Source organism: Tricharina praecox (genome assembly GCF_024521635.1).
Source record: "Tricharina praecox strain CBS 144465 chromosome Unknown BZA05scaffold_24, whole genome shotgun sequence".
NCBI classification, from domain to species: domain Eukaryota; kingdom Fungi; phylum Ascomycota; class Pezizomycetes; order Pezizales; family Pyronemataceae; genus Tricharina; species Tricharina praecox.
In genome coordinates, this window is record NW_026250426.1 from 385,241 (window position 1) to 409,937 (window position 24,697).

The 24,697-nt window shown below is 55.2% G+C and overlaps 9 protein-coding genes and 2 non-coding genes across 11 annotated transcripts; 6 read left to right on the forward strand and 5 right to left on the reverse strand.

Moving 5' to 3' along the window:
• Positions 1-233: 233 nt before the first annotated feature.
• BZA05DRAFT_447565 (mitotic checkpoint regulator, MAD2B-interacting-domain-containing protein) lies at positions 234-1,431 on the reverse strand (the record flags this gene model as incomplete). The annotated part of the gene is made up of 3 exons (XM_051487166.1): positions 234-322; positions 378-555; positions 610-1,431. 3 exons carry the CDS (start codon positions 1,429-1,431, stop codon positions 234-236), a joined length of 1,089 nt encoding a protein of 362 aa, XP_051336777.1.
• A 779-nt stretch (positions 1,432-2,210) lies between these two features.
• On the forward strand, positions 2,211-3,061 carry BZA05DRAFT_139866 (uncharacterized protein). The gene is made up of 4 exons (XM_051478887.1): positions 2,211-2,375; positions 2,485-2,656; positions 2,727-2,797; positions 2,868-3,061. The coding sequence occupies exons 2-4, from the start codon at positions 2,558-2,560 to the stop codon at positions 2,899-2,901; spliced, it is 204 nt and encodes a 67-aa protein (XP_051336778.1). The 5' UTR covers positions 2,211-2,375; positions 2,485-2,557; the 3' UTR covers positions 2,902-3,061.
• On the reverse strand, positions 3,052-4,106 carry BZA05DRAFT_407064 (uncharacterized protein). Its single transcript, XM_051484587.1, has 4 exons — positions 3,821-4,106; positions 3,702-3,715; positions 3,520-3,629; positions 3,052-3,444 (listed from the first exon to the last, which is right to left on the reverse strand). Exons 1-4 carry the CDS (start codon positions 3,827-3,829, stop codon positions 3,275-3,277), a joined length of 303 nt encoding a protein of 100 aa, XP_051336779.1. The 5' UTR covers positions 3,830-4,106; the 3' UTR covers positions 3,052-3,274.
• A 67-nt stretch (positions 4,107-4,173) lies between these two features.
• BZA05DRAFT_438344 (P-loop containing nucleoside triphosphate hydrolase protein) lies at positions 4,174-7,441 on the forward strand. The gene is made up of 4 exons (XM_051486493.1): positions 4,174-4,687; positions 4,742-5,774; positions 5,877-6,398; positions 6,450-7,441. The coding sequence occupies exons 1-4, from the start codon at positions 4,558-4,560 to the stop codon at positions 7,234-7,236; spliced, it is 2,472 nt and encodes an 823-aa protein (XP_051336780.1). The 5' UTR covers positions 4,174-4,557; the 3' UTR covers positions 7,237-7,441.
• Positions 7,442-7,614: 173 nt separating this feature from the next.
• BZA05DRAFT_407071 (ribosomal protein S19-domain-containing protein) lies at positions 7,615-8,535 on the forward strand. The gene is made up of 5 exons (XM_051484588.1): positions 7,615-7,732; positions 7,818-7,836; positions 7,894-7,951; positions 8,020-8,316; positions 8,370-8,535. The coding sequence occupies exons 1-5, from the start codon at positions 7,715-7,717 to the stop codon at positions 8,437-8,439; spliced, it is 462 nt and encodes a 153-aa protein (XP_051336781.1). The 5' UTR covers positions 7,615-7,714; the 3' UTR covers positions 8,440-8,535.
• A 1,140-nt stretch (positions 8,536-9,675) lies between these two features.
• BZA05DRAFT_447570 (pyrroline-5-carboxylate reductase dimerization-domain-containing protein) lies at positions 9,676-10,614 on the reverse strand (the record flags this gene model as incomplete). Its single annotated transcript, XM_051487167.1, has 2 exons — positions 9,676-9,869; positions 9,927-10,614. The coding sequence occupies 2 exons, from the start codon at positions 10,612-10,614 to the stop codon at positions 9,676-9,678; spliced, it is 882 nt and encodes a 293-aa protein (XP_051336782.1).
• Positions 10,615-10,759: 145 nt separating this feature from the next.
• On the forward strand, positions 10,760-10,832 carry BZA05DRAFT_t243. Its single transcript has one exon. It is a non-coding gene; the product is annotated as a tRNA-Thr (tRNA).
• Positions 10,833-15,346: 4,514 nt separating this feature from the next.
• Positions 15,347-16,301, forward strand: BZA05DRAFT_407078 (uncharacterized protein). Its single transcript, XM_051484589.1, has one exon. The coding sequence runs from the start codon at positions 15,475-15,477 to the stop codon at positions 15,931-15,933; it is 459 nt and encodes a 152-aa protein (XP_051336783.1). The 5' UTR covers positions 15,347-15,474; the 3' UTR covers positions 15,934-16,301.
• Positions 16,302-19,716: 3,415 nt separating this feature from the next.
• On the forward strand, positions 19,717-21,875 carry BZA05DRAFT_407083 (uncharacterized protein). The gene is made up of 4 exons (XM_051484590.1): positions 19,717-20,203; positions 20,268-20,772; positions 20,825-21,363; positions 21,419-21,875. Exons 1-4 carry the CDS (start codon positions 20,030-20,032, stop codon positions 21,593-21,595), a joined length of 1,395 nt encoding a protein of 464 aa, XP_051336784.1. The 5' UTR covers positions 19,717-20,029; the 3' UTR covers positions 21,596-21,875.
• Positions 21,876-23,057: 1,182 nt separating this feature from the next.
• Positions 23,058-23,145, reverse strand: BZA05DRAFT_t247. The gene has a single exon. It is a non-coding gene; the product is annotated as a tRNA-Val (tRNA).
• Positions 23,146-23,432: 287 nt separating this feature from the next.
• Positions 23,433-24,654, reverse strand: BZA05DRAFT_476255 (S-adenosyl-L-methionine-dependent methyltransferase). Its single transcript, XM_051488240.1, has one exon. It carries the CDS (start codon positions 24,336-24,338, stop codon positions 23,574-23,576), a length of 765 nt encoding a protein of 254 aa, XP_051336785.1. The 5' UTR covers positions 24,339-24,654; the 3' UTR covers positions 23,433-23,573.
• Between the last annotated feature and the right edge of the window lie 43 nt (positions 24,655-24,697).

Below are 24,697 nucleotides of genomic sequence, written 5' to 3' on the forward strand. Positions count from 1 at the left end.
GAAATCAAGCTCGATGCAAGGCTGATGACGGCAGACATCGGGACCACACGTCCGGTGCCTGTAGAGGCACTAGTGAGCGTCACAACTTCACGAGCAGCAGGCAGTTGTTGTTTCCCGATCACCGCGGGCCTCTCATGATGGAGGTATCGGCTCTTTGAGATCTGTGCACTTGGAAGCACGCTTGAATAAAAATGTGGTAGAGCTGCAATACACGGAACGAACAAGCATGACCATCACCATCCGTACCTCGACGAGGACTCCTTCCGAGTCGCCTTGCTTCTCGCAAAGCTGTCTTCCAATGCAGCCTTCTGTGACTGAGCAACTGCACACTCTGTCAGTCTCGGTGCCAACAGGGCCATGGGTAGAGCGGCACTCACCATTGAGCAGCGACGACAGTTGATGCCGTCCCGGCGCAACAGTCCGTACAGGCTTGACCTCCGCTGCCAGACCTGCCTCCATGTCCCGCTCGTTCTGTCTGTACTCCTCGTCGACGCTGAAGGTGGTAATCTTGACTGGCATACCGCCAGGCCCATGCCTGCCGTATAGCTGACGCAACTGTGTTTGCTGTCAGCGGCCAAAATACATGACGTGCTGCGAGAAAATACAAACCGCACTCTCATCCAAGCCCGCCTCACGTGCTAGCGCATCAAGGTCATTTATCTGTGATTGTGCATTTGCAGCTGCCGCACCCCCACCCGCAGCATACGAACTCTGTTCGGCCACCCCCACCATTCCCTGCTCCTCGTCAAAATCATCCGTGTGCTCCGCCGGCCTCCGCATAGGCTGCGCAGCCTCGAGCATTATCGGCTTGTACTCTCCCGCCATCACCGGCTTCACCGCTTTCGGTCGAGGAAGGGGATTCGTCACGGCTGCTCCGAACAATGACACCTTCGGCTTCACCAGCTCCGTCTTGGCCTTTCCCCCCGCCGTAGCAACAGTCTTCTTCCGGAACGCACTCATGGGCTGGATAGGTTTTCGAGCCACCGATTGCGGGACGAACATAGTGTTACTAGCACTCATCGCCGACACTGGTTGTTGTTGTTGCGTCTCCTCCGTCACAGTCCCCACTTCAGCCCTAACCTCGTCCTTCACCTCCGGCGGCGGCGGGGGTGCAGCACCCTTCGCAGCACCGCCAGTCCGTTTCGGCGCCGGCAACATGGCACTCAACCCGCTCCCCGTAGTCCGCGCCTTCTTCGCAGGCCGCCCATCCCTCCCCTCCTCCTCATCATCGTCAAACTTGGGTAGGTTCACGATAATCTTCTTCGGCGCGTCTTTATCTACAGCTTCGTCTTTTTGCTTTCGCGACTTCGGCTTGGGGAGGAGCGCCGACAGTCCGGAGGGTTTCTTGGTTGGCACGGGCGGAGGAGGCGCGGGCACGGGCGCGGAAGCCGGAGCGGACTCGTCGTCGGAGCTGGCGTAGTCGAGGTCCATTGCGTGCGTTGGCTTGTGGATTTCGTGTCGTGGGTCGTGATTGTCGCGTTTTACTTTTGGCTTACCGTAGTTAGTGAATGCTGGAGCTTGCGTGGGTGGTTGACGTTGCTTCGGTACTCTAACTAGAGTAGGATGATGGTTGCTCACGTCGCGTTCGCGGTAAGTAGAACCGAGTGCGCGACTCTCACTCGTCCCAGCATCCCACCCACGGGCCACCAGGGGATGTGTAGAATGTGAGGCCATGCCCATGCATTATGTACTTACAACATCTATGGTTATCGTATGTAAAGACGTTGGGCCATCCGCTGAGCTTTCCACCCGCAATGCGCCGTTCTCACTCGGCCACACCTGGATATATGGAAGAAGCTGATACCATATCATATATCCAGCGTATGAGCCCATATTCATGCATATAGCTCGGTTCGATGCGGGATGTCAGGTCAGGTCATTCACCGGGGCAGGCAGGGCAGGCAGGGCATGCCAGGCCCGCAGAAAGTCAATAAGTGCGGTGTTTCTCCGCATTATACCCTCATATTAAGAAGTATCCAGTAGAGTGGTGATCCGTCCGGCCCCGCGCGGCCTGCTCTCGGTTTTGACGATGGCAACATGTCTAGGAGAAGTACAGCGCAGCCGGAATCCCAGCAGCAGCAGCAGCAGCAGCAACAGGCTCGGGCTCCTGGCGCCAACCCAAATAACTAGGATCCACGACTCCACATGTTCCGCCTGCGCCTGAGCTGCCCTCACGCGACGGTTGCATAGGAGGTAAGTAGAGTGGAGTTGGGTTGGGTTGATCGCTCGCTCGCCTCGCTTCGTCTGGCCTGGCCTGTGTTGTCAGGACGAACGGCCGGTAGCTACCGGTAGGGGTCGAAAGAAGCTCAAGTGTGAAACTTAACGGCCCAGTTTTTTGTCCCCATGGCCTGATCTGTGAAAAGGCTTATATAAAGGTAGGTGCAAGCTGTCCTGGAGCTTCTCTTTCTCCTTCCTCTATCCTTCTATATACTTCCATCAACAGCTGGCTACTTACTCTCCACACCAAACGCTATTGACTGCCAGCCGCACTTGCCCGTCGCCCTCGACAACCCACAGCCCTACAGCACTACACCGGAACCGAGCTTCAACATCCAACATGCCTCCTCTCCATCTTGGCGCCGTCCGCCAGTACTCCCACCAAGCCATGAAGACCTCCAGAACTCCACAGGCCATTGCCATATACTCCTACCTGATCGTAAGCCTCTCACCCCTTCCAGCTACTCCCTAACCCTATCGATCAAAAAAACTAAAAAATGTTTATCCAGGTCGGCTTCACCCTCCCCTGGGCGGGACCGATGGCCGTGTCGATCCGCGGAGACGAGAAGGGACGGGACGGGTATGTCTAACTTCCTACCCCCTCGATACCTCGTCCGCTACCGAAATTACATGCTGACTCGCCTCCTCAGGCCCCCCCTCAGTCTTCACCACTGCTGTCGCTAGACCGACGGGCTCGTATTGTCGAGTGATGGGTAATGGCTCGGGCTCGGGCTCGGGGGCGTTTACTTTTGCTTTTGCTTTTGCTTTTCGATAGGTAGTAGCGGCGTTCATGGTGCTTCTGGACTCGGGGAAATAAAATTCAAATTCAAATTCGTGGCAACCTCGATTGTCTTCTGTTCCTCCTGTGTCTCAAGTGCACAATACTTCGTTCTTTGTGCCAAGGGGTGGGGTGGGGTGGGTAAACCGTAAATGAATGAATGAAGTAGAAGTTGCGAATGCTATGGTACATGTATGTGGATAGAGTATGTAAAGTACAAGTAGAGCGAGAGAGGCAAAGAGGGAGCCCCCGTGCTTACGCCCTCAACCCAACGCTCGCTCAACTGAACCGGTCCCCCTTCGGGCTCCTATACACCTCCGACGCCTCGTATTTGCTCTTCTCGCGCACGCGCTGCTCATCGTTCGTTGGCTCATGCCGAGTGGCCGCCGGATCGCCGCCAGGCTCTTGCGTATGCCCGTAGTGGCTGCCGTAGAGCACCGCCTCCTCACCTATCATCCACTGTTAACACCCACTCATACGCCCACCAATCCACTAGGTAGAGGAAGGGACGGGGGGGGACAAACGCTGCTTGGCCTGCCGCCGCAAATGCTTCTCTCGCCGATCGGCGTCGATTTCTCGCTTGGCGAAGTAGTATGCTCCACCGCCGGCGAGCGTGAGCGCCGCCATGCCCTGCCTTTATGGGGGGAAGTGTGTGAGCTATGAGCGCCGCCGCTGGGGGTGGTGATGAGAATGAAGGTGGGAGTACCAGAAAGATTTCACCTACACACATCATGCGGGTTAGCACTCACTCGTCACTCATTTTCCCCAGCACACAGTGGAGCACAGTGGGGCAGGCGGGGCAGGCGGCGGGCGGGGGAGAGCTACGGTGTTCATGCTGGTTGATTGGTTGATTGATGCTGCTCGAGGACGGAACGTGGGAGGTGGAATTGAATGTATGTATGTGCGGTTTTTATCTCGTTCGCGGTCGGGTTCGGCGGTTTTGTGCGGCGCCGGTGGATGTCGGAAACTCGGGCTCGGTGGGGTGCCAGTGGCAGGGTGCGTGAGGTCAGACCATATATTTCTTGGCGTGCGGCGTGCGGCACTGCGGCGAGAGACGGTACGCTACAGACTACGCTACAGACTACGCTAAGGTGCGACTTGTTTTTGCTTGGCAGGCGGCGGGTAGGCGGGTAATTGTGTGTCTCACGAGTGTGGGGGCACTACATAGAAGCTTCTTCACGAAAGTATTTTGGGGAAGAGGTTTGTGATTCATAGGGCTGTGCGAATTGGTCAGAAGAGAAGGGGAGTCAGCGGGTTGTTTTGCGTTGCTTAGAATTTTACGGCCAGTGAGTCAGGCAAACAGTGCGCAGCGGAAGCCAATTGAAGTGCGCACCTTGGCTTGGAACTTGGAGGTTGGAGCTTAAGAGCTTGCACTTGCGACGCCACTGCCGCCATCTTCCTACTTCAACCCGCGCAACAACCACCACCTTCACCTCCACCTCTACCACCTCCACTACCACCACCACCGCTATTACAACCCTCACCGCTCTTACAACCCTTACCACCGCCACCACCCTTCGTCCGATATCCACCATAAACACAACCTCACCACTACACACAAGATGCCGCCGAAACGTAAAGCAGAGGGAGCTCCGTCGGTTGCGAAGCACACGCGTGTCGCGGCGCCGGTAGCTAGCGACGACGACTTCGAGGATTCGAGTGATGACGCGGAAGAGGCCGAGGACATGTCGCGTATGCTTCTTGCATTGACCCCCAAGCTTGCGGACCACTAACAGTTGGGCGCAGGTGTGATCAACAAGTTCACGATCACGGGCGGCGATGACAGCTCCACCAGGGTCCGAAAAATCGACGCGGCTTCGAAGTTTTTTACCAAGAAGGGACGCGATTTAACACACTTGACCCTCAAGACTGGGCACGGATCGAGGCCGCTGTGGATCAACCCCGATGGCACCATCATCCTCGAGAGCTTCAACCCGTTGGCGGCAAGGGCGCAGGAGTTTCTGACGACTATCGCTGAACCCCAGTCCAGGCCACAGTATCTCCACGAATACAAGATCACGGCACATTCGCTCTATGCTGCGGTTGCCTCTGCGGGTCTGACGCCAGAGGATCTGCTGGGAACTCTGGAGCGGTTTTCGAAGATCACCGTGCCCGCGTCGATTGCCAAGTTCATCAAGGAGACTACCGAGTCGTATGGAAAGATCAAGCTTGTGCTGAAGGACAATCGATATTTCATCGAGAGCAAGGACCCACAGATGTTGCAACGGTTGCTTACGGATCAGGAGATAGGACCGTTGAGATTACAGGGCGAAGTGGTGAAGGAGAAGGCTCCGCAAATGCGTGGATTGGTCATTCCTGGTACAAAGGAGGCCGCTGGCGTGAAGCAAGCCCCTGGTCAACCGCATGCGCAGGGGGCCGAGGGAGGACAGGCGTCGTCGTCGGAAGATATGTTCACGTCGATTACGGGTATCAAGGAGGATGAGGAAGGAGATGATGACGAGGATGAAGATACGGTGCATTCGTTCGAGATCTCGGCGGAGTCGGTTGAGACTGTGCAGAAGCGTTGCTTCACTCTGGGATTCCCCATCTCGGAGGAATACGCATTCAGAGAAGATCACAAGAATCCCGACCTGAATATAGACCTCAGACCCCACGCTCGCATCCGATCGTACCAAGAAGTTAGCTTGAACAAAATGTTCGGAAACGGACGCGCGAAGAGCGGAATCATCGTTTTGCCGTGCGGTGCCGGAAAGACCCTGGTCGGCATCTCCGCCGGTTGTACCATCAAGAAGAGTATCGTAGTCTTGGCCACATCAGCGTATGAACTTCCAGTCCAGCGTGTTGCCTGTTTGCAGGATTGCAAATTTTGCATCTGTGGTAATCGTTTCACTGAATTTGACTGACAAAACGTGTTGAAAAGTATGAGTGTTGTCCAATGGCGCCAGCAGTTCATCCAGTGGAGCAACATCGATCCTGATCAAATCGCCGTGTTTACGTCCGAAAACAAGGCAGCCTTCAAAGGAGATGCCGGTATTATCGTGTCTACATACTCCATGGTCACCCAGACTCGCGGCCGATCCCACGATTCGGAGAAGATGATGCAGTTCCTGATGGGACGTGAATGGGGCCTATTGATTCTCGACGAAGTCCACGTCGTCCCTGCCGCCATGTTCCGTAAAGTGTTGACCTCAATAAACTCCCACTCGAAGCTGGGATTGACGGCTACGTTGCTCCGTGAGGATGACAAGGTCTCGGATCTGAACTTCTTGATTGGACCGAAGCTCTACGAGGCCAACTGGATGGAGCTGGCTGAGCTCGGTCATATCGCCAAGGTTCAGTGTGCGGAGGTGTGGTGTCCTATGAGCCCAGAGTTCTACACTGAGTATCTGAATGAGCCGGATGCTCGCAAGAAGACACTGCACTATATCATGAATCCCAGAAAGTATGTATCATCCAGAGGTGCTATCTAGTACAGGGCTAACGAAATGCACAGGTTTCAGGCATGCCAGTTTCTGATCGACCACCACGAAAAGCGAGGCGACAAGATCATCGTGTTTTCTGATAACGTATACGCGTTGAAAGCCTACGCCCTCAAGCTAGGAAAGGCCTTCATCTACGGCGAAACCCCGCAGCAGGAGCGGATGCGTATTCTTGAGAACTTCCAGCTCAACGACAGGGTCAACACCATCTTCCTCTCCAAAATCGGTGACACCTCCTTGGATCTGCCTGAAGCTACGTGCCTCATCCAGATCTCATCGCACTACGGGTCCCGTCGTCAAGAAGCCCAGCGCCTCGGCCGTATCCTCCGAGCCAAGCGCAGAAACGATGAGGGCTTTAACGCCTTCTTCTACTCGCTCGTGTCGAAAGACACCGCCGAAATGTATTACTCCTCTAAGCGCCAGGCCTTCCTAGTCGACCAAGGCTACGCCTTCAAGGTGATCACCCATCTCCAAGGAATCGAGAACCTCCCCGGTCTCGCGTACTCCACCGTCGCCGAGCGCAAGGAACTGTTGGAGGAAGTCGTTCTCCAGAACGCCGAAGCCGGTGGTCAGGAGAAGGATGACTTCGACGGCAAGGGTCTCAGCTACAATGCGAAGCGCCGTGGAGGACGCCGGACTAAGGGTCGGCTCAGCGAACTGTCGGGTGGTAACACCATGGCATACATGGAACGCAACAGGAGCAGGAACAAGGAACTCAAGGGCGGCAAGAGCGCATTCTTCAGGAAGCTCAACAGGGACACGGATAGGCGCAAGAAGGAACAGATTGCGATGCTCAAGTAGATGCTACCTACATGCGCGTAATCTGGGTGGTCGCATGGGGAAATGATAGTTTTATCATAAGTTGTTTGATTACAGCTTTTTCCACTTACGATTTGTTTCTTTTTCCATTTACGATTTTTTGCATACCTAGCATGTACGTGTATTCTAGACTTTGGAGGCCCTAAAGAGAGACAGAGAGACGCGAAATGAACTCTTTCCGTTATCCGTAATATACTTTCGAAACCGCCTTGTGAAAAGTGGCGAGAGTACTTATCAAGCCATAGTGAGTGACATTCTATGCTTTCAGCCCCACGGTGTTGCCCTAAAGCAGTCCCACGCCACAGAACACAACGCGCACAAACCCACAAGCGAGTCGTTCCATCATAACGAAATTCCGCAACAACCTCGCCTAGACGACCAGCCCTCGACAACGCCCCCGACGCCCAACGACCGACAAGCTCCCACCGACCTTTTACGGAAACTCCAAACAATCGCACAAATGGCTGACGCTGACTACGTACGTTTTTTCTACGGGAGATGTGGGGGGAGGGGAATGAATGTGCTATTTAGACGAGAGCGAAGTGCTGACGGTTTTTTTTTAGGACCCCGTTGCCGCTGAGGGTACGCTACACTTCACTCGTTCTTCAATGGGGAGCATATAATAACCCACTAGAACAGAGAAGAAGAAGGCCAGAACCTTCCGCAAGTTCTCCTACCGTGGTGTCGAGCTTGACCAGTGAGTGGCGGACCCCGCGCGATGCGACTCGGAGGTGCGCGATCACTGACGCGATTTTTTTTCTACAGGCTCCTCGACCTCTCCTCCGAGGAGCTCCGCGACCTCGTCCATGCCCGTGCCCGCAGAAGGTTCAACCGTGGACTCAAGCGCAAGCCCATGGGTCTGATCAAGAAGCTCCGCAAGGCCAAGAAGGAGGCCAAGCCCAACGAGAAGCCCGACCTCGTCAAGACCCATCTCCGTGACATGATCATCGTCCCCGAGATGATCGGTTCCGTCATCGGTATCTACTCCGGAAAGGAGTTCAACCAGGTCGAGATCAAGCCCGAGATGGTCGGTCACTACTTGGCTGAGTTCTCTATCTCATAGTAAGTTTACTCCATGTAATGGGGTGAAACGATGGTGGCTAATGATCCAACAGCAAGCCTGTCAAGCACGGTCGTCCCGGTATCGGAGCCACCCACTCTTCGCGTTTCATCCCCCTCAAATAAACGATCTGGGAATGTTGTTGCGGACGTGGCGTTGCGATTGCTTTGGAATAAAATTTCTGGGTTCTCGTGGGACAAACAAAACTTGATTTCTGGGATATGTGATACGCTCTCGATTGTGACCGTGAATACTTCACACTGCGGTGGCTAATGGCTACACTCCATGTGACTACTCCCATGATACATCACCTGCTACACAATCCAAGACGCCACCACTGGACACATGTGTCTTCCCTCGTCCAAGATGCCACTGCACCTTCGCCATCCAACTTGTTCGGGCACTGATGGCCCCTTTGGGTTGCTCCAGATGCTCCGCTCATCCAATCCTCGTCAACAAACCACTTACACCCTCGTTAAAAGATAACGCAAGCAAAGCATGCCCAAGCGCCCCGCATCCTCCCCCATTACGCACCCGGTCCGAGCACCCCCACACACCCCGTCCCAGCCGTTGTACCAAGCAGATGTGTTGCACATCTGCGGCCACGAACGGCCACGACTTGTTACTACGGTAAGTCCAGACGGCAGGACGTACTCGCCCTCGCCGTGTCTGTACTGCAAGCACGCGCATCCGGAATCGCTGCGGGAAATGAAAGCCGACGGTACGAGAAAGTACTATGGCGAGCGGTGCGCGGGGAGACCGTGGCCGTGGGTCCGCACTTGTGCCGTGGAGCGGCGGTGGTGGGTTGTTGATGGACCTGAGGAGGAGGGGGAGGCGGAGGCGGATGTAATCAGCGGCGGGGAGTCACGGGCGAATCACCGACGGTTGAGAGGGGAGCTGCGTCGGAGAGGGATGGGAAGTGGGGGTACTGCTTCCGCCCAGGCGGCTGGTCCCGCTGATGCTGATACCACGCCCCACGCCCGCCCTGCTGAGTCCTGCGCATGGCGGAGGCTCCGGAGAGTTAGGGCTGCGTTCAGGTCTGCTGCTTATGCCGCAGGCCGGCGCCGGTGTGCGTAGACACTGCTGTGGCAGTCTTAGGCGTTGCCCCGTACCTGGGGGGGGCTGAAAGTGATATGCATAATCATCATACTGTCCTAAGGCCCGAGGAGGAGTGATTGTACGTGATTGATGGTGTAAGATGCTTTTTTGGTCGGCCAACCAGGCGATCCCCTGGGAGAAACGAATAACAAGCGGAAGCGAAAGGAATCCAGGTCGCTGATATGTACATGTAGACTCCGGTATTCTAGTAGCAATAGCCACTACTACTTCTAATCGATAGGTATCAACTCCTTCGCCAGCGTCTACTTCTTCTTCCCACCGAGGCCACCGGCAACATTCGTGGCCTCCTCGATGGCCCTCGCAATGACACTGCGGACGTTGCCATCTTCCATCCTGGTCAATCCTGCAATTGTACAGCCCCCGGGCGTCGAAACCTGCTCGCGGATAATAGCAGGATGCTGGCCCTCCAGAATCATCGCCGCAGTTCCCCGCATAGCTACATCCCATCAGCACCTCCATGCACACATACCACTAGGTGTGGGCGGGAACCCACTCTGCGCCGCCATCTCGACCGCCGCCTGCCTAGGCACGCCCATGAGCACGCCGCCATCGGCCATAGCCTCGACAAACAGGGCATAGAACGCAGGACCACTTCCACACAGGGCCGTAGCAACATCCATATGTTTCTCCTCGAGCACCAGACAGCGTCCGATCTGGCTAAAGACCCACTGGACCATCTCCAGGTCCTCCTCCGGCAGCCCCATCTGGGGCGCAATAACGGTCATACTCTCGCGGACCTTCGCGGCGGTATTGGGCATGACCCTGACGACCCCCCTAGCCTTGGGCGCCAGCTCGTGCAGCTGCCCGATCGTCACGCCTGCGCAGATCGACACCAGCAGCTTCCCGGAGAGCGCCTCGGCGACCCCCGGCGCAGACAGGATCGCACCGACCATGTACGGCTTGCAACCGAGCAGCACGGCGGACGAAGCGCGTATGCCCGCAAGGTTGTCGTTGACCAGGATCTGTGTGGGCGCGCACGAGGCGCCCACGGCGAGCACGGCTTCGATGCGTGCGCCGGAGGAGGCGCGCTGTACGCACGCGATGAAACGGCTGGGGATACTGGCGGGGATGGAGGAGGCGTCGCTGCTGCTGGAGAGCGCGTCTTGGATGCCGCAGAGGATTGCGGTGCCCAGGGTGCCGCAGCCGAGGATCGTGAGGGTGTTGGCGCTGGGGTCGCTCATTTTGCTTGCTTGCTTGCTGGAGGGGTGGGTGGTGATGAGATGTCGTGACTTGACGAGTGTGGTCGACCCCGCTATTAGCTCGCTTTGTGGCGCAGGAGGTATTGAGTGAGCTCATCTTGCCAATTTTCACCCCGGTCGATAATCGGCTCTGGTGGCCAAGCTGGTAAGGCGCGTCACTAGTAATGACGAGATCCTCGGTTCAACTCCGAGTCAGAGCATTTTTTGTTGTTTTTCTACTAGTCGGGACACAGACACTCACTCGCTTCAGTTTTTTTTGCGACGCTTGAAAAACGAAGACTGCGGATAGAACAGGACAGGAGGAAAGTCGACGCCGCGATAATCTCTGTAGGTTAAAGGTGAATACGATAAACAAGCAAGAAAAGAGTTTGGAAGCAAAATACAAGCGAATGCGATTTCCTCTACAAGCCAGGGTAAGAGTGATCTCTGATTCAACTGCCTCTCCCCATCTCTTTCGGCCCTTCCCCCCCAGCCATGGAGTAGCTAGGTGGCTTAGGGTGTTGGCTATGCGACCAGTGATTCCCCCTATGATACCTCTTGGAGCTCCGGGAGCCGTTGTAGCCGCCGTCGCTAGGGATACCGGCGAGTTAGCACAGCGAGACTTATATGTAGTTACATACATGGTACATACCTCTCCGGCTTCGCTGAGCGGAGCAGTGCTGCAATTCACATACGGCACCGCAAGCTATCTACCTACCGTACCGACCATGCGGAGGGGGGTGGATGTTACTCCGCAACAATTGTCAGTGTGGAGTGCAGTATCTCAACATCTCACTCGGCAGACTTATCGGTCCTTCATCTTCCGGCCAGTAACTAAGGGAGTAAAGGGGGAGGAGGGGATCTTGAATATGAACTAGGGAGTTGAAAGGGGCTTGATTACCGCCCTGCCCTGGAGAGACGAGACGGCGACATCTAGCTCCAGCGAAGAACCGCAGAAGCCCGCGCAGTCGACCGGCGATGGCATATGGTAGGTACATAGGTAGATCCGCCTCACTCCCTTCCTCCCTCTGCATACATCATCACTCATGGAGTCATAGAAACCACCTCTTGCACAAACCCGTCTTTGTCGGATGGATGTCAACAAACTCGGGAATGTTTCGGCCCCACCCATGCCCATGCCATGACGTTCACTCGCTCCTTTCCGCCCCCGTGCTATGTACCAGCACCAGTACCAGTACCACCTCCCATCCAGCCCACCCAGCCCAGCAGCCCACCCAGCACGCCGGCCGATACGGGAAACCACCAGCCGCCCCCCTCCCTAACCACCCTTCTAGATCTCGGCGATCCCGGATCGTGCATGCATACATACGAGATCGTGATCCCAGTCGACACCAGTAGTTCATGTATCCATGTACATACTATTCTTCGGCAAGTTTGCTGAGCGTGGGGGTGTAGTGGGGGTGTGATGGGGTGGGGATGGGGATGGGGGTGAGATGGGGGTGAGGAACGTCGGGGAACATGGCTGCGATTCACCGCTCGCTCGCTCACGCACGCACGCACGAGTTGGCGCGCCGGATGGGCGGATATGAGAAGTCTGGAGAGTGCGTACAGCTGCAGCATGGAGAGGAGAGGATATCGTAGGTAGGTATCCCAGTACATCTGTGCCATTGGCGGTCAGTGCCATAGGTACATACCGAGGTTTCTCGGTTTCTTGGTTTCTCGGGGGCGCTCACGTGGTTCGGATCTTCCTTAGGCAGGCGTGAAGATTGCATATTTATACTGGCCGCCCCCATCCCTCCACGTATGTACCTAGGTACGTGATACGCTTTCCCTGATCAACCATTGAATCGTGTGGATTGGAGATCCGAAGATCCGCTGCTCCAGGGTTGGAGGCTTGGAGCGGCTCACACTGGGCTGGATCCGGAGCCTGGCGTCGTATTGCGGTTCATATGCCATATGCGGGCCCGTATGATCACTGCTGGGTGAAGGCTATATATGTAGGTTCTCGTCGCAGCGGACCGTGGATAGGAGAGGTGTGCGATATCTCAACTCCCAACTCCCGAGCTTCGGGGGCATGTGAGATCCTGTGCACATATCCCATGGACCAGGAAGAGAGCGCATCCCAGTGTTCTATTCTCCTCCCTTTCCCACGATGCATTTCGTGGACTGTGTCCCTACATAGAAGCCACGCTCGGGTCGGTTAAACATATAACCCGCACTCCCCCGGATCCCCACTAGAAGCCTCGAGAGGAGCCATCTCCTTCCGTCAAAGTTCATCACGTGCAGTACCTATGGCAGCCCTGTCTTGCCGTCTCACCGTAAGTATGAATTGCATTTCTATTCTTTTCTCCTCCAGCTGGGTCTCATCGTCTCAGTGGGCAATCACCTAGGTACCAAGTAGTTTCCCGCCTAATTAGCTCTTGATTTATAAGGGTAGCCGTCACCGACACCGACTCACCGCATGTCTCCATCCAACTACCGGTAACTATTAGTAACTACCCTGCTATGTAACCGGGGAAACAAACCCGTCAGAGACAGCCTCAAAGACAGCCTCAGACTCAGACAAGATGAGACATGTGGGGGCTCAGTTAGTTCTGCTCGGTTCGGTTCGTTCGGAAGCGTGTTGCCGACTTGAGGGGGCGTGTGTGTACTCTAGGTATGGTGAGGCCGGGAATTCTAGAGAATTCTGGAGAAGTTAGGGCAGAGGAGAGGAGTGGATTATGTACGTCTCAGTCTACCATACTCTTCTTTTGCTCAGTCGTAGGTACGTGTGTATGTAATCAATTCCCAAACTCCAGATTCCGGCGTGAGCGGCTACCTACTAGGTACATACTGGTTCAGCACGGTGCGATTGATCGATTTATTCAACCTTGGAATTCCTATATGTAACAGCAGCCCATGCGTGCTACCTACTCGACTGCTTGCAGAATTTCTGGGTCGGATATTTAACTTGACTTGACTTTTGATTACGGCGTCGGGTTGAGACATGGTGACGACACTTTCGTTTGTACTCTGGTCCTCGGGCAGTTGCTACGGAGCACTCCCCGCTCCTGCGGGTTCCCGAAAGTACATACCCGGTAGATGCTGTATTCCAACTTCCCACAGCATACCGTTCCAAATCTTGACGGACGCAATGATCCGAATCGCAGCCAACCAGGTAACCAACTTCCAAGTAGGCCTCCCGGGCGCAGCAACTGTGCGGTGTCAATAGTTGAAACCTGAAGTCGGAAGAGAAGAAGAAGAGAAAAGGGGCAATCCCTGCGCCGATCCGATTCGCGACGCCGGTAGATCTTGGATCGCGCGCGTCGGCGTCGGCGTCGCAGCGCAGTCTAGAATATGTTTGAAACAATCCGATATCACATCTTGCGGCGATCGAACACGGGATGATTTGGAGGAACCAGAGTAACTGGAGTGGAGTGGAGTGGGGCGAATTGGGGTAGAGCTTCTTCCGTCGGAAATGAATCATCATCATCACGTCGTACATGTGGCATGATTCGAGACTGATTCGGGACACTATTGAGTGATGTACCAACAAGGCGCCGGATGCGAGTGAGATGTGATACATAGGCACTCTATGGATCGACTCCGCACGGTCGAAGTGAAGACATCTCACAAGGCTGTGCTGGACAACGTTCGGTCCCACAGAATTCTTCATGACAAATGACAGGATCATTCCTTCGCTGTACTACAACCTCCGTCGGGACCAACAAATATCGGCTTTCGGGGAGCGATAAATGCGAGCGACCGAGTACCGTACACTTCCGAACAGACATATAGGTGGGGCGGAAAAGGTGTGACTTGTCTGACCGAGCGACCGTCACCGTCCCCGCCGCAAAGTTGGATCGACGGATCGCATACCTGAGTACTGGGCACAGAGAATTAGTATTAGAGTAGTACGTATGTATGAATACGCTGCCTCGGGAGGTCTGGGTTCTAGCCCACACTGCACAGGAGCCCTTCTCGGAGCGATTGTTCCATACCTGCCTGCCGTTTCTATTCTGCATCAGGGGGAGGGGCTTACCTAGAGTATCTGCCGAGTGCCGCCGTGGGGAGTGCACGCTCATTACGGATCTCGACGAGTCGTTGGATAGTGCGAGGCCGAGGAGGAGGCTAGATGAGGATGCAAAACTTGAAAGCCCTGATACCCAGAGTAGAGCACCTCCTACCTGCCGAAGACCGGGGGCGGGGGCAGTCCTTGATTACCTTGATTCATGGGCGGTCACCTACTAGTACATACGCCGTCCTTCGTGTTCGCGTTCGCGTTCGCGTGGGCACTGAGGCTTGCGTTGCTGAGGCTTGCGGATGCATCCCGCACCGTACCGTATCGCAAGTGCAACTTCCACGTTCTACATTTGCCGGGGCTGTGCCGCCCGTCGAGTCGAGTCGAGTCGAGTCGAGTCGGGTTGTCGACGTCAAAGTGCAAAGTGCAAAGTGCAAAGTGCAAAGTGCAAATAGTGGGGATTGGACTCCGCTGCTTCGCAGTCATCCAACAGCAGAAAGAAAGTGTTCTGGGATGGTCACATGGGCTACAGATGTGCGAGCCCCATCAGGAAGTTTCTAGGCTGGAGTGAGAGAGAGAGAGAGAGAGAGAGTAAGCAGAGTGAGCGCGTGTGAACAAGCGACCCAGGACGCGGTTAGTTATGCACCTCGGAACTATTTTCCAGGAGGTCCATATCGAGCACTCTACATGGGGGACTCGCGAGAATCTGCTTCTTACAGCAGCACCTGGCTGAGATGCTTCCCTTTCCAGGATAGGATGGTTAATGCTGACGTTGCAGGGAGGGAGGGAGGGAGGGGGCGATTGGGGCGATTGGGATGATTGGGATGTGTCCCATCTCTCGAGTCTTGCGATTGTCCAGCGGGTGCATGTGTAGCTGAAGAAGCTGGAGAAGCAGCGTCTGCATGTGCAATGTGCATTCTCGGTGTGCTGGGTATTTCGATGCACTGCACACTGCACCACAACGTTCGTTCGATCGAGTCCTATCCGACTGTCGCCAAATCGTGCCTATATCGTACACGCCTACCCTTGCTCTGCAGAGTACTCTACATAGCATAATCAGAGAGACGAGCAATCCTGTGTTCCCGGCAATCTTGGCGGGCGGCACAGAGATCCCGTTCTGCCTATTGCTTCTTCTTCTTCTTTTCTTCTTTAGTTTTCTTTTTGAGAGAGAGGAAACTCACGTGGACGTCAACCGAAAGAAGAAGAAGAAAACAACTGTGCAAGTTACATATTCGCTCTCGCTCTGGGCCCTGTGGAGTTTGTGGACTGGTACGGCGCATGCATGCATACTGGCGAGGCCCAATCCGTTATGCATGGTCAGCCTCGTTCCGTCAACTCAAGTTACTCAACACGAAAGCTGATTCCCGAACGACCGCTTGGAAGCCGGGGCCGAGACTTGTGACTGACTGACTTTTGTACACTTACCTGGGCTACATTCAGTACTCTGCATAGTTGTCGTGCACAATCAATCCGTATCCGTATCCGAGTGCCTGCGCCTGTGCTTGAAAGTTGACCGCCACCTCTCTTCCATACATTGGATGTAGAGTAATTCCATGTTTGCTTTTGGGTTTTCATGCTACATACACCAGCAAGAACAAGCGATAGGTTGCATGTCCACATCCAGCTCGCGAGATGCAACAGATGGCCGCTTCCAGCGCACGGCCTGGTCGTGGTCGTGGTCGTGGTCGTGGTCGTGGTCGTGGTCGTGGTCGTGGTCGTGGTCGTGGTCGTGGCCTGCCATCTCTGACATGACAGGCCCACGCAACGCAACGTAGTCCGGGCCCGGCCGCGGCCAATGCAGGCGTGAGGCGTGCCGCGTGAGTACCTAGATTAACCGATCATGCTTCGATGTTGCTCTCTCAGCCAGTCAGTGTTATTGGAAAGAAAAGGAAAAAAGGTGGAGATATGCTTGTTTTATCATATGTGCTCTATGCCGGACTGAATGGATTGATGGGATGGGGTATCTTTGAATCCCACTAGAACCAGGCAGATGGGCATGTATGCGGGGAGGGGAGGGAGGGGAGGGGGGGGGGGGAGGGGAAGGGGGGGGAGGGAGGAGGAGATCACGCCCCGCCGACCTGTCATGTCACCTCCAGGCTCCCGCAGGCTTCGGATCCCACCAACTTCCCAGCCCGGCCCGGCCGCTCACCAAAACGTGAGGGAGGGAGAGACATCGGTACTCGGTGGACCGACTCCCCGCACGCGCGCCTGTAGGCTGCAGTTGTGCCTGTGCCTCTCCCATCCGGTGTCGTCCATCGAATCCACAACTGTGCTCCTCTGGAGTCTGGAGTCTGTTCGATGTGCGGCTGTCGTCCACCTACTCCACCTAGGTACCTATGATAGCATGGCCATCCCTGCCAGAAACACGGCGCTGAAAACGCAGGGAAGCACACCACCACCACCACCGCCGCCGCCCATCGATCGAGTCGTCATGGGTATGCATGTTTGTATCTGCTCGAGTACTGCAGACTCCAGAACAGCCGGCCGGTTTCGAGAAAGGAAAGCGACGCGCCAATCAATCTGGATCTTGACTCTTGAGATTGCAATCTAGGTAGAGTACTCCACTCTACTCTACTGCCTATTAGTATCCGACCGGCAACGAGACGAAGGGCGGGAGGGAAGGAGCGAACGAGCGAACGAGCGAACGAGCCTTTGCCTATGCATACATAGAGTACGATCAGATGCTCGGGATGTCGGTGAGGACTGCGGGCTGTGGACTGCGGGCTGTGGACTACGGTGGGATATCGATCCTATGCTGTCCTGGAGCACCGGGGTTCCAACCGCTTTCTTTCTGCCCTTAACTCCAACTGCATCGGAGGGTGGGTTCGTCTGGTCGGCGGTGATTCTTAACCCCGCTCCCTCCGCTCCCTTCCTCCGCACACAGCGATCCCCTTCTGATCTTGCAAGTTGCAACGCAGCTGATTATTTTCTTCACATGCAGCGTCTCTGCTGCGGGCTCGCTTGTGTCGTTCGGGTGTCTGTCTATGTATCTGTCTGCGATGCTGCCGGATAAACTGCTGCAGGCAGGCAGGAAGCGCCCTGAAAATCAGCATGCGCTCCCAGTTCTCCAGGTTTTCCGTGGCTCGCCGGCTTTTCTTACATGGTTACCGTGGCCATGCATCCATCCACATCTGAACAGATCAGATCTCGCGTTTCCGATCGATCCTGATATCATTTTTTTTTCCATCATGTCTCGTCAGCTGTGCTCTAGCTGGTATTTTGCCGACCCACAGAAATCGCAGCACGGTTATCGCTCGGTTCCTGGTACCTACTGAGTAGAGTACCGTACGGCAGGTCGTGACAAGCAAGGGAATCCATCCTAGATTCCCTTCCAAACAGCCATGAGTAGGGAAACCCCTTTTGCTTACATACCCTGGGTAAACTCGGCGTGGCAGAACGGCTTTCGGGCTTTCAGGCGAGGGTTTTCGGCGGCGAGGGTTTTCAGCCTGAGGACCTTGACGACCCTGCCCGTGAGGCATGCATCCATCTGTATATCTCTGTATGCACATGCTATTGTAGCGCACTGCTCCGCGATCGTCGGGCAGTCCGTACTCTACTCGACGTACCGTACTCTACTCTACGTGCCGTACTCTACTCTACGTACCGTACTCTACTCTACGTACCGTGAGTAAGCATGGTACTCTGCTTCAGTATCAACTCACTCGAGAGGTGATGTCTCAGTTCTGGTTTCAGAAGGCCTACTGTTGCACATCGCAATAACCAAAACTGTTACTCCACCTCTTAAGTGAGATGATACCCCATCTATGTACAGCACCTACGTAACTTCTGAGTCGTGGCTGACTGACTTCCGGAAGACCGTCTTGTCAGTGGTCGCTGCTGGATCCCGCACCAATTTTGCGGACCGTCTGGAAACGACCTAGCACGTACCGTACCAGCCTACCGTGCCAGCCTAGATATCTATGGAGACTACATATTTCCCCTAGCCAGACCGCCAAAACCAGCCTCTGACGCAACCGTACGTCAAGGGTGCGCGGATGTTTTGGGCCTCCTCATCTCTGGCTGGCTCGCTCGCTCACGTACCGTTACACCAACCACCCACCCACGCTGGAGATAAGGTTCCGGCCGGGGTCGGGGTCGGGGTCGGGGGGGAAGGAGGCGGAGAGCCAACACCAATACCCCCGGGTCCCGCATCGGGTTAACGCCGCCGCCGCCGCGAAGGAACACGAGGGGAAGGGATGGGAAGGGATGGGATGGGGTGTGGCTTCCATACACTGTCAACACACCACACACACACACACAGAGAGAGAGAGACAGAGAGAGACAGAGAGAGTGTCCGGGCGGCCGGGTGGGTCCACTGCTTTTGACAGCATGAAATCACCGTGCCCCATCTCCCCCCTCCACCCCCCGCGCCGCCACCAACTGACAGCTGAGTATCCAGGTAAACACTTGCCGTGTGGCTTGAAGCCCACGACTAGGCGTGCATGAATGTACCAGTATCGGGGAGGCGGAGAAGGAGGAGGAAGAAGAAGACTCAAGAGAAGGCGCTGAGACCCTCACCCCCTCCCAAATCTCTCTCTTCGATCATCAGGGGGAGGGGCCCCAATACCCAGGGTCGGAGTGAGCCTAAGTAGAGCAACTGGCAGTGGTAGGGCGTGTTACCTTCACCGCAGGCGGATGGAAATTCCTGGGCCTGCTATGTACCTACGTGACACTCGGCGTGGTCTGGGAGCCGATATCTGGCAGCGTAAGGGCCCGGTGGATGGCTGTTCGATTGGCTGGATGATTCTGCCGCGGGCCCGCCAGAACTCAGAAGCAATCTACAGGGGACCATACTATCAACGTCCCCACTTTTCCACTTTTCCTTCCGGAAACAAACAGAGCATCTAAACTACTCTAGAACGACGAGCTTCTTCTCCATGTACTATGATGGCTAGTGCTCGCTCTGTTAGTGACATGCGCTTCCCTTACATACGTCCCCGGGTTAACGCCTAACGGTATAACTAATACCTACAGCGGTGCGCAGGAATTGCCTGTGCAGGCCAAAACAGCTGCAGATCGTAGGAAGACACGAACCATTTAGGGCTCTCGTAATTATTACGAGGCCGATCCAGTGTGCTGCCTCTCCGTCTGTTTATGTATATCCTCCCCCACACCCCACCCCCTCCCCCCAGCCTGCCCGCTCGCTCTCTTGGGTTCTCGTGGCCCCGAACACTCCTTACCTTTCCACCTGGCCCCTCCAAGACAGGACCGTCCATCCCACCTACATAACCTTCCTCCTCATCACACCCACGCAAACCCACTCTGCTATCCAAACATACTTCATAACTACGCTCCTTTGCAGGGCATACTCGCTGCCCCACTCGCTTACTCACTGACTCACCTGGAAACATTCCATTCGTTCTTTTGCTTTTCCTCACCTTCTATATACATACTTCACACGAAAAGTCTCGGAACTCGGGCAAAAAGCATATCCCCCCACCCATCCCGTCGTTCACTATGGTGTACAACATCCTGAAGTATCGTCGGCCCGCCTTCGTTAGGAGCACTAGGGGTTCCGACAAGTGGGATGGCGAGTCCATTTCGCTGTCCCCCACCAACGGCAGCTGTGGTATCTCGGGTATCCCCACTGCCCTCGAGTTCGAGAGAGTCGTCGACGGCGGCACCTGTCCGGTATGGTTCACTTTAACCCTCCGTCTGCCGAGAATCATGAGTACTGATGATGATCCGTGCATAGCCATTGAGCTGCCGTGACTTCATGATGTACCTCCATCATGTCGAGCACAGTGTCGAGAACCTTCAGTTCTTCCTGTGGTACAGGGACTACGAAAAGCGGTTCGAGGCGCTCCCAGCGAACGAGAAGGCACTCTCGCCCGAATACAAGCCACCGCAGGCGGTCGACGGCGTGAATCAGCCCTCGCCCGCTCACCTGAAGACTAAGACCACTTGGGCCGTGCGGCAGTTCGTCGACAACGCGTTCGCCAAGGAGAGCCAGAGCTCAAAGACGGCATTGACGGAGCCGGCGGCGGCCTGGGGTGGACACAAGGGATTCGGCGATATCAGTCCGTTCCTGACGCCGCCGGGAACGGGTTGTGGCGCGAGCACCATCGGTGGAAGCAATAGGGATGTTGTCACGCCGTTTGGCTGTGGCAGCGGTGCGCTTTCGATGGCTACCACTGCTATCGACCACAAGAATATCACGGCCGAGGCCTTTGAGGGCGTCGATGTCAAGTGGCAGCCTTGTTGGTTTTCACCTACGTGTTTGCATCCGACATGCACTGACTCCTGGCGTAGTCTCGATTCAACCTTTCCGGGACGAGATATCCCGCATCATTGCCATCTACATTTCCGAGGGATCCCCCCGCGAACTCAACCTTTCCTCTCGGGACAGGACCACGGTCCTCCTCGCCCTGTCCAACACGACGCATCCGTCGGCCATGAAGAACGTCCGAGACCACATCGAGGGCCTCCTTCGATTCCAGTCCCACCCGAACTTTGTTCGCTGGTCCATCTGCAACGGCAACAAGCCCCGTGTCGTCTTCGCCGTGTGCTTGGGTATTTTCTTGATTCTGGCTGGACTCTTGGCTTCGATCATCATCACCGTGGTGGGCGGGGACGCCAACAGGGGATGGAGGGCTATCGGGGCTATCGGTTGGCTGCTTGGTGCTGCTACGCTGTATGCTGGGCTCAAGGGCATGTGCGTTGTCTTGCACGGCAGGCATCGCCGACATGTCCGTCCTTGGGAACTCTGGAGCGACTGTCAGGACACTGAAATGAAGGATTCGAAGCTGAGCTTTGAAACTTTGGGCACCAGGAATAGTTACGAAGATGAAGTGAGCCTTGTCCCCCTTCCCACACATTCACAACCCCCCAGCTAACACAACCCAGCCCTGGATCGCCCGCTACCGTAAACGCACCCTCCTCCGCAAAATCTTCGACCGCGAAGTCTGGATCGAAGAGCCGGCGCTCCGGCAGATCCAGGACACGATAGCTCTGCAAGCCCTCGGTGTAGCCTCGGTATTCGCGGCCATCCTCACGGTTATCTTCGTGACCGTTCCCGTTTGAACCAGCCCCAGCCCAGCCCAGCCCAGCCCTGGCCCCTAGCTACGCTCACTCACATGATTTCCGCACAAAATGGAGTTTTTTTATTTTTTATCTTTTACGGCGTAATTGGAGGGTTAGGTTAAATGGGGGGTTAAATTGGGGGTTAAATGGTGGGGGATACTGGCTTTTTTTTTTTGCTCTTGCGTTGCTTTGATTTGAATGGGATGGTTGGGTGGTGGGCCCGTTGGTGTATTGTATTGCTGCTTTTTTGTTTTTCTTTTTTTTCTTGCGTAATTGGGAGTGGGGGGGGGGGGGGGGGGGGGGGTGAGGTGAATGGGAGAAGGGGACGGTAATTGGGAGGAATGGATGGATGATGAGGGCGATGAGGACGAGGATGAAATGGCGGTTGGCTGTTGTTGGCTGTTAGCGGTTGGTAGACGAGGGGAAGCACGGACATATACTGACACCGTACTTGTACCGAGCTTGTACCGAACTGTATTGTAGACTTGTTGTCTAGTTGGAATGATACCCAACTTCTTGATTTAAGCTGTGTTGTAACTTGTGTTGTGAATGGTGATTCGAGCAGTAGAGTGAATGGGGTACGGTGGACGGTGGATGGTGGATGGTGTAGGTATTGGATATACAGGGAAAGCCTAAAGGAGGCTTCGGGCTCGACTCTCAAGTGTGTAGGTGTGGGAAGACCCGCGTCTTTCACCATCCACGGCCAGGCAGTCGAGTGATTTTTTTTTGTTTAATCATTGTCGATCGAGTGACATTAACAACACCGTGGAAGAGTGCGTAAAGCGAGTGAGAACTTGTGAACGTGTGAATAATCTTTGACTTTGACTTTGACTTTGTAGAGTACATAAGCCCGAGGGCGAAGCGTGCGGCCGGAAAGTGAGAGCAGGTGATGGATTGTGGTGACAGCAGGATGGATGGATGAATAGCGACTGGTCAGTCCGAATGGGGGGGATGGGGAACGGGCGGGATGGGGATGTTGCAGTACCTATTCGCGCGAGCGAGCTCTATCTGGTTATCTTCCAAGCAGCATCTTCCAAGCTCCAGCTTCCAAGCACCGCTGATTGATAGGTACCGTTATGTACAATATTCACAACCCCGCGGAAGACAACGAGACGTGAGTGAAAACTTGTGAATGGCTACGAATGGCCACTGTGGTAAATCTTTGACTTTAACTTTGTACATAGGTTACGAAAGGTAAGCCCGAGAGCGAAGTGAGCGTCCGGAAGGCAAGTGATGAGCGGTGCGCCAGCAGGATGGGGGTATGGATGGCGGCTGGTCAGTCTGAAAGGGTGGGATATTGAATGGGCGGGATGTTGCAGTGTTGCAGTACCTATTCGTGGGAGCGAGCTATATCTTCCAAGCCTGTATGTGCACACACAAACCCCATTCTGCCTGCCACTCACACACCTTGAGACCAGCAAAAGAACAAAGAACACCACCCTATTCGGGGGGAAGCAAAAAATGACTGTTCGCAGGATCGAACTGCGGACCTCTTGTGATCATCTTGCATGCATGTGAGACAAGTGTGATAGCCACTACACCAAACAGCCAATTGATAGAATTGTAGCTAAAGCAGGACATATGGAGATATGAGGAAGGTCGTGGGTGGGACTTACGTTTGAACTTTGTACCGTACATACTCTAATGGGTGGGTGGAGTATCGTTGTGAGGCATGGGGGGAGTGGATGCATTGACTACTCTCTAATCTACTCTATTCTACTGGTACTCTAGAGGGGAGTGGGGTTCCTAAGTGGTTGCTCGTTTGCTCGCTTGGAACCTGGATGCCGCTCGTAATGGTCACTGCTACTAGTACTCTCGATAATCACTCGGTCTATGTTCTCGAAATATAACAGTTCTCAATTACTACAGACATGAAATCTCATCCAGCACTCCTACACCTCCTCTGCCATCAACACGGTCGAATACAAAACGACGAGACAAAACCAAAAACAAACAAAACCACGTTCTCTCCTCGCCCCTAGAGCTTCTTCCCAACCGCCATAAACACCTCCCTCCTAACCTTCAACTCCCCCCCATCCAGACCTCTATTCACAAGGGTCACGCCCTTCCCATTCGCGCCGACGGGTACAAAAACCGGCTCGCCCAGCCCCGCCTCTTTGAACCAGCTCCTAACCTGCCCCTCCCCAAACCCCAAATGCGGGACAATATCCCCCCACCCCTCCGCAATCTTCTCATGCTGCCTAAAATCCACACAGACAAACACTCCTCCGTGCTTCAGCACCCGCGCAATCGCCTTCGTAGCCGCCAGGGGATCCGGCATATGATGCAGTGCGAGGGAGCAGAGTGCGACGTCATACTCCCCGCCCACAGCGACGACATCCCCCTCACCAGTCACCAGATCCGCGACGACGGCTCTCATCTCTCCCTCCTCGAGCCCCTGATTTCGCGCCGCGAAATTGAACTCGCCCACGGCGCCGGAGGAGACGTCGGCGCCGACGAGGGAGGCGACGTGCGGTAGCAAAAGGCGCGAGACGCTGCCCGTGCCGCAGGCGTAGTCGAGAAGGCGCGTGGAGCTCTCGGATAGGGGGATGAGAGTGGGCGAAGAGAGGATGCTGCTGGCGATGTGCGACGCTACTTGAGTGTGTGAGTGGCTGTGCGAGTGCGGTGAGGGGTGCGAGGCTAGGTTGTTGAAGAAGGTTTTGTTTGTCTCTACGATGGCGGCGGCGGAGGCGGCGGAGGGGGAGGGGGGGTGCGAGTGCGAGTGGGCGTGATCGTGAGACATTGTGATGGCGGGATTGAGTGATCGGTTGCTTGCTTGCTATGTGGAATTGCTCTGGTTGTTCTGCTCTGTTGTTGCTGGTGATGAAGCTGTACTGTAACCCGCCGACGAGCCCCACTATATATACTGTCTTCAGTCTTCATCCCACATAGGTACGATACGCAACTACGCAACTACTCGCGTTCCTCTTGATACTGCGCTAGTTAGAAGCGTAGGCTGTCCAGGGTCCCCCATGGTTGCACGGGTATGTAGAGTAGAGTAGAGTACGGTAGAGTAGACACCTTGCGGGCCACCGACGACGTCTAGTCACACAACCCACTTACTCGTATCTGCAGACTCACGCCCGCTTACATTATCGACCG

Coding starts and splice junctions, on each gene's coding strand:
- BZA05DRAFT_139866 (XM_051478887.1), top strand. CDS start 2,558: ATGCCTCCTCTCCATCTTGGCGCCGTCCGCCAGTACTCCCACCAAGCC. Junction 2,657..2,726: donor CCATATACTCCTACCTGATC/GTAAGCCTCTCA, acceptor ATGTTTATCCAG/GTCGGCTTCACCCTCCCCTG. Junction 2,798..2,867: donor GACGAGAAGGGACGGGACGG/GTATGTCTAACT, acceptor TCGCCTCCTCAG/GCCCCCCCTCAGTCTTCACC.
- BZA05DRAFT_407064 (XM_051484587.1), bottom strand. Junction 3,445..3,519: donor GCGGCGGCAGGCCAAGCAGC/GTTTGTCCCCCC, acceptor AGTGGATGATAG/GTGAGGAGGCGGTGCTCTAC.
- BZA05DRAFT_438344 (XM_051486493.1), top strand. CDS start 4,558: ATGCCGCCGAAACGTAAAGCAGAGGGAGCTCCGTCGGTTGCGAAGCAC. Junction 4,688..4,741: donor AGAGGCCGAGGACATGTCGC/GTATGCTTCTTG, acceptor AGTTGGGCGCAG/GTGTGATCAACAAGTTCACG. Junction 5,775..5,876: donor GTAGTCTTGGCCACATCAGC/GTATGAACTTCC, acceptor CGTGTTGAAAAG/TATGAGTGTTGTCCAATGGC.
- BZA05DRAFT_407071 (XM_051484588.1), top strand. Junction 7,952..8,019: donor CGTGGTGTCGAGCTTGACCA/GTGAGTGGCGGA, acceptor TTTTTTCTACAG/GCTCCTCGACCTCTCCTCCG. Junction 8,317..8,369: donor GCTGAGTTCTCTATCTCATA/GTAAGTTTACTC, acceptor ATGATCCAACAG/CAAGCCTGTCAAGCACGGTC.
- BZA05DRAFT_407078 (XM_051484589.1), top strand. CDS start 15,475: ATGTGCAATGTGCATTCTCGGTGTGCTGGGTATTTCGATGCACTGCAC.
- BZA05DRAFT_407083 (XM_051484590.1), top strand. CDS start 20,030: ATGGTGTACAACATCCTGAAGTATCGTCGGCCCGCCTTCGTTAGGAGC. Junction 20,204..20,267: donor TCGACGGCGGCACCTGTCCG/GTATGGTTCACT, acceptor ATCCGTGCATAG/CCATTGAGCTGCCGTGACTT. Junction 20,773..20,824: donor CGATGTCAAGTGGCAGCCTT/GTTGGTTTTCAC, acceptor CTCCTGGCGTAG/TCTCGATTCAACCTTTCCGG.
- BZA05DRAFT_476255 (XM_051488240.1), bottom strand. CDS start 24,338: ATGTCTCACGATCACGCCCACTCGCACTCGCACCCCCCCTCCCCCTCC.